General features: G+C 35.4%; 1 protein-coding gene across 1 annotated transcript; it reads right to left on the reverse strand.

Annotated features, from left to right (window-relative positions):
* Nucleotides 1–724: 724 nt before the first annotated feature.
* On the reverse strand, nucleotides 725–1,834 carry LOC133815745 (early nodulin-75-like). The gene has a single exon (XM_062248550.1). It carries the CDS (start codon nucleotides 1,832–1,834, stop codon nucleotides 725–727), a length of 1,110 nt encoding a protein of 369 aa, XP_062104534.1.
* Nucleotides 1,835–7,184: the final 5,350 nt, after the last annotated feature.

Here is a 7,184-nt window from a genome sequence, read left to right on the forward strand (position 1 = left end):
TTCGACAAACTCCTGTATGTCCTCACCAAAGCTCTCTCAAGTTCTCGGTTTCTTCTGCTTAGAGACAAACTTAGAGTTGTTTCCTTATCCACTCTAAGTTTGAGAGGGAATGTTAGATAGTATATATCGTTAGGCTGTTAAGAGTTTGTTAAGATGATTAGTTACGGTTTTGTACAGCTGTATATTTCTTAACCACTTCTGTATATAAAATACTTTGTAATAATCAGATTGGTTTAATGAGAAGATTATTACTTTCATTCAAACACGTTAAGTTTCTTTACAATTACATCTCATGATTCATATATCGATCGAAAATTTGAAACAGATTTGCTTAAGTGAATATAGGGAACAAATAGCCCCTCACTCTTAGTTTCTAATACGGCCTAGAGCTCAAAATTTATATCAAATTGCAAAAGAGTGGCAGATTATCGTATATGTATACATATGATAATATATTATTAACTTTTATTACATGACAACAAACCAAACTACATGATGAAAACTAGTGCAATAATACAAAACCACTATAAACATAAAGAAAGAGCTTCTGTATATATACGTATGTACTAGAAATAGTACTTATTGCAGCTCTTATTATACACACACATGCTTAAAACTATACCAAATACAAGCCATTATTACACACCATGCACGATATGAAGCTTGCTAGCTAGTAAAGTTTGTGAGATATATAGCAGTACGTACTTAGTATGGTTGTACTCAGTTAGGGTTGCAATTGGGTCTTTTGAGTTGGACACTTCTTCATCACCTTTCGTGGTAGGTTGTCTCTCATCACAGTTGTTGCAGATTCATTTACTAGTAGCTTATTATTTTGGCGGTGGATGTCTGGTGGTGGCTTATTAGGTGATTTCATAGGTATGTCATCTTCTGGTGGTGGATGCTTAATTGGAATCCATGACGGTGAATCTTCTAGATTCAACAACGGTGTATGGTTTGAATCCAGTGATGGTTTATCTTCTAGTGGTGGCTTATCACCTGGATGCCCTGGTGGCTTATCACCTGGATGTCGTGGTGGTTTATCTTTAGGTGGTGGCCTATCACCTGGATACCGTGGTCGGTTATCTTTTGGTGAGGGCCCTTCACCTGGATATGGTGGTGGTGGATTATCACCTGGATAGCGTGGTGGCCTATCTTCCGGTGGTGGATGATCACCTGGATGTCGTGGTGGCCTATTGCCTGGATATGGTGGTGGTGGATTATCACCTGGATAGCGTGGTGGCCTATCTTCCGGTGGTGGATGATCACCTGGATGTCGTGGTGGTCTATCGCCTGGATATCGTGGTGGTGGATTATCACCTGGATACAGTGGTGGTCTATCACCTGGATATCGTGGCGGTTTATCTTCTGGTGGTAGCCTATCACCTGGATAGCGTGGTGGCCTATCACCTGGATGTCGTGGTGGTGGATTGTCACCTGGATTCAATGGTGGCCTATCACCTGGATATCGTGGTGGTTCATCATGTGGTGGTGGATAATAATCACCTCGATTCAATGGTGATTTATTACCTAGATTGGAAAGTGGCTTATATTCAGGTGACGGTTTATCACCTGATCTGAAAGGTGGCTTATCATTTGGATTCAAACGTGGTTCGTCGCCTGGATTAAGCGGTGACTGATCTTTTTCAGGTAGGTTTTCCTCAAAAGGAGAGAACTCATTCAAATGACGTTGACATTTTTGTGAATGACTAGAGTTTTTAGTCATACAAGGGCAAGACGAGTCAGTGCCTGAAGAAGGTGAGAGAGTACCTGTGGTGGTTGTGGCAAACACCACCACCCCAAGGAAAAGAAGAGTGAGCCATAGTTTGGCAGGCATTGTATACCGATTGAAAGGCTATGTGTATTGCTAAGTATTGTTGGTGTTGACTCTAATTAAGTGGTGTTCAACTAGATTTTATAGTGATTTTGAAGTTGGGGACCACGTATCATGTCATGACACGTGTTCTAATGCACTTTGGTATATCTTCATAAAATATGACGAAAATTGATATTGGATGTGAACTATAAAGATACCTTTGAGACTTTGTCTCAATACTTATGAAATGAGTCAATGGGCATGTGAAACTACTATCCATTTTTTTTTGCCCACCAATATTCGTCTTTTCTGTACATATCAACTTATTAATAATTTCTGTAATAAAGTTACCTTTTTAACTGTTTAATAGTGTATACATAACTGGTATGTATATTTATATATATATATATATATATATTCACTAGTGTGATCCATAGATTGTACTTGAACATAACTTTTTTCTCTTTTTTTTTCACCTGATATTAAAAGAAGATATGCATGCTTCTTCGATTCCCACTTATAATTCATTATAAGGAAGTGATAATAATTAATATAGCAACCCAAATCATATTAGGTTTCCATGTCTTAATTTTTCTTGTCACAACATAAAATATAATTAATATTCTCGAATATTGTTCTTAAAAATCTCTTTATTTGTTAGTCTAGCTATTATATTAAAAACATAATGATAAATGAAAAAAGAAAAGAGAGAGATGTGATATTATTACGCCACTAGTTACGTACATGCACCACCACTACGCATGCAAATCATATTATGAAAAACATTACGTATTTTTTTTTTCTTTCATTAAATTTATTGTGTTCTCAAAAAGAGTAGATTGAGTTGTTTGTACGCAATGGGCGCTATAGGTTTTGTTTTCCATTTTCACATCTTGATAAACATTACAATATTTTGATTAATGGTTTCTTGGTGTGTAATAACATTTGTTCCAACATTTTTATCTATAACTAATCCAATCTAATTAAAAGTTGGATATTAAAAATTATCATCTAATCCAATCCAATTTAACTGCAAAATCTAGTCTAATTATGCTACAAGAAAAATGGGCTTCTGCCGATGGTATTCGTTAATGCGCCTGCAAAGGGTTGTACACTTTTCACGGTTGCATTTTTGTCAACTTGCGTCAGCAAAAGTGGTTTTTTCCTGTATTGATTTTTGACGGTGCTACTTTTTCCGGTGCATTATGCAATGACGCTTGCAAAATGCAATTAGATGCGCCGACAAAAATATTACATAATAGATATACACAATTTTTTTAGATTTTTTAAAAGTGATTTATGTTTTATATAGTATCATTCTTAAATTAATGAGTATTTAATATCTAATCAACGGTACAATTTCGTTAGATTGTTCTAAGGTTAACAACTAATCAACTTTGTAATTATCACTATTAGAGTTAAAGTATTATGATCATTGTCAATTATGCTTATCTAACCATACGATTATTTTTTAAAAAAAATTATTTGTTATTATAGGTGTTTACCGAGTTTTTCTGAAACTACAATAATAATAAATAAGAGAGATTAAAGAGAAAGGGTTTAGAAGTTATAAGCAAGATTTTTACGTGGTTGGGGCGTTAATGAGCCTTAGTCCACGAGACAGTTGTATTAAAGCTTAGAGAATCTATAACAAAGGAGTTTTCTCTCAGTTTCCGCAGAGTAACTGATAACTCTACAAAATAGAGTTATTTTACCATATTTTATATGATAATTGTTGCTTAATTCTTGAGTTTTTAATTAACTTATTAAGTTTTTATGTAATTTTTAATTTATTAGCCTTACTGTAGTTTTCTAGATTTTTATATGTTTTTATAGATATTTTATTATAATATGTTGTAGTTTAATTATATGAAATTTGTATTGTTAAGATTAGGGTTGTTCATCAAACCGCCCAAACCGCCCGCACCGCACCACACCGCAAAAAAAATGTGGTTTGAAATTCTTCGCGGTGCGGTCGCGGTTTGAATTTTCACTAAACCGCGCGGTGCGGTTTGCGGTTTGCGGTGTTGAATTATTAAAATGCAGTTCAAACCGCACCGCACCGCATATTATAAAAATAATATTTTTTTATATTTATTTAAGTCTAATATGTTAAAGCCCAATCCAAAGCCCACTAATTCTATTGCTGAAAGTATTTTAGTTGTATCTTTCATATTGATGTTGAAATTTAATTAGTCTCAAGTTTGTTCTATGTTGTTTTAGGTGTGTTGCTGAAACTTTATTAAGATTATTGACTTATAGTTGTTGTTGTGGTAACTTTATTAGTCTCAAGTTTGTTGTATTTTCTTAGGTGTTTTGTTGAGCCATTATTAAGATTATTGTATTGTTGAAAGTTTTCTTATTTTTTATTTTCAAGCTTTAGGTGTTGCTGAAATATTAATATGATTATTTATGATAGTTTAATTATTTGGCGGTAGTCCAAACCACCCAAACCGCACCATTTTTTTGCGGTGCGGTTTCTGCGATTTTTTAGTTTCGCGGTGCGGGTACGGTTTGGAAAATTAGAAAAACCGCATGTGCAGGTTGGTTTGAAAAAATGGTCAAAAACCGCACCACCCGCACCGCGTACAGCCCTAGATAAGATAGAAGTTAAAAATGTAATTCTTTTAAACTTAAATGCTTTATTAAATTAAGTTATAATCAATATTTTCAAATAATTAATATGATTTATTTATAATTGAAAATATTTGATTGTTATTTAATTTATTTTTATCTTGTAGGAATTATATTGCATTTTTGGAAAAAAAAAAAGTAAAGAAATCAAAAGTGGTATTTGTGAAGAAAGAAAAAATGGCATTGGCATTTTCCCAATTGGGCCTGCCACCTTAGGCCCACGTGCACCTCCAAACAGCTCCCCCAGCACTTCTCAGCCGTGACCCCAGCTTGCTGCCTTCATCACATATCACATGGCTGAAGCTCAATTATGCCCAACATTTGCCACCTGTCCACGCCAGCACACTTGAGTCTTCTCCTTCAGCATTCGGTCAGCACCCAAGGCCACCATATGCCATCAGCTCCCAATATGACATGAGCATTACCAACCAGCCCAATTGGGCCTCCAAACTACACATCTGCCAGGCCCATTCGGCCCAGTCACAGCCCAGCCGAAACCACCTGCCACCAACACCATAAGCCACCTCTTGAGCCCATCATTTTGCATTTTGTCCCCTATGACAAAATTGCCAATTTTTTACCCTTTTGTCTACACATTTTCACCACAACATCATTATTACACCCTATATTTTACCTCTACATACCATATTTATTTTATTTAATTAATTTAAATTGATTATTTTAACAATCTCATTTTGACTATAAATATGGTATTTCAAGACCATTTGAGGGTGCTTAATTTTTGGTTACCATCTTTTTCTCCCATTTTCTCTCTACCATTCTCTCTTCCATTTGGGTTTTTCAAGAGCATTTTGCAAGTATGTATGTCATTTATTTTGTAATTTCTACTCTAGTTATGTGCTTCTAATCTTTTTCATAAGATTATTAAGATCATGATGAAGCAACTTGTAACTAGGTAATATTTATGTTGTATGTTGATTTCCCTTGTAATACAACAAACTTTATGGATTTTTCTTCTACATATATTTCTTTCATCTTAAATATCTTGTATTTTAGATTGTTAGAACATATTTACACTTTGTTCTTCATTAGTGTATAAACATAATATTCTTTGTGTAAGATGTGTCATTAAATTGTACATATCCATGCTTAGAACAAAAATATTATGTTTTGCCTTATAAATAATGTTCACTGATTTATTTGTTATTTCATTAGATTGATTTACACTAAATGCTTTGAAATTATAATTTTGAGAAGTGAAGAAAAATCCTATCTTTTTATAAGAAATTTGTGCTTAAAATTATAAATCTTTTTAGAAAATGATAGTTTAAATTATTTTAACTATCACTAAAATTTGGGAATCAATATACTAATAAATATCTTAATAATCTTTTCTTTTAACACTTATTTTCAACTCATTATTGCTTTATTTTTATTCTCTTAAATAGCTTTATTTTTCAATCTTTTATTTTATGTTCATAATATTAAAACTCATCAATCTTTGGAGCTAGGTTAGAATTTATTATTTTTGATTAATAATAGTTTCATTTTCAATTTTAGACAACTTCTTTGGGTTCGACATCCTTGCTTACACGATCACTATTCTATATGGATGATTCGTGTGCTTGCGATATATAAATTTTTAAACATACCCGTTTTGGGTCCATCAGTAATTGTATACACGCTCAAGAGAGGTCCCTTCTTTAGTGCTCTATTACATGTATTTATAGGTTCACAGGCGCACAAGGCGTGGGCCGGGTTGACCCGGGCCCAATAAAGGTATAACTAGTACTGGCTTCTCTATCAGAAGCCCAATACAGAGGATTTAAAACATAAAAGAAAAATATTAACCTGAGCCCATTAGGCCAACCCAAACCATATCTATCACCTGACAAATTGGAGCTTCGGTCTGGGCATCTCGAGTTATGAGGCAGATTCAAGGGACAAGATCGATTCAGAGCAGTGGCGACACAAGTTTGACCCAGCAGCGTACAATCCTGAGGTGGCCTTTTCTGCAGGTGAAATGTGGGGACAACCCCCACGCATCATGGGGCGAAGTTAGGGTCACAGATGCTTTATCCTGCCAACCTGGCAGACCCGACTCGGGTTCGTTTACCCAAGTCCCTCTCGGTTCGTCGAGGTCCCGTACCGTTTACCGTGGGCTCGGACCATCTACCAGGAGCCCGAATCATTTACCAGAATTCGGGACCATTCGCGTCGATCCCGACTGTTACCCCCAGCCGGACATACCGTCTCCCGGATGACCGTCCTGGACAATACTCCTAGGACGCCTTCCGGGCCTCGCCCAGAATTGGGCTGTCGATACCCTTTATACTCCTTGCCAAACGGGCCTAGGCTGGGCCCACCCTCAATTGGCCGGCTCGTGGGCCTGGAACACGGTCCTGGGCCCACGGCAAGAAACAGGGATAACAATAGGTCTACAACTATTTAACGCCTAAACGTGACTTCCACTTAACGGTAGTCGTAGTATAGATGGGCGGTTGATTCCAAAATGAGGCAAAGAAATAAAGTTAATCAACAAATAGAGTTTAGAGATAAATAATATGAAGAAAATAGAACAAATGATATTTTTGTTTTTTTTTTAGATTTAAAGATTAGAAATAAAGATAGATTAAAGTGTGATGTTGTAGAGTCTAAGAACTTTACTTAGCTAATTGTTAGTAGTATTATAGTATGTTTAGTGTTATCTTTGTTACTATGGATTTTTGGTTCAGACCGGGAATTATTTGGACACTCATAGTAGTACTTATAGATT

Source organism: Humulus lupulus, chromosome 2 (genome assembly GCF_963169125.1).
Source record: "Humulus lupulus chromosome 2, drHumLupu1.1, whole genome shotgun sequence".
In the NCBI taxonomy this organism is placed as follows: domain Eukaryota; kingdom Viridiplantae; phylum Streptophyta; class Magnoliopsida; order Rosales; family Cannabaceae; genus Humulus; species Humulus lupulus.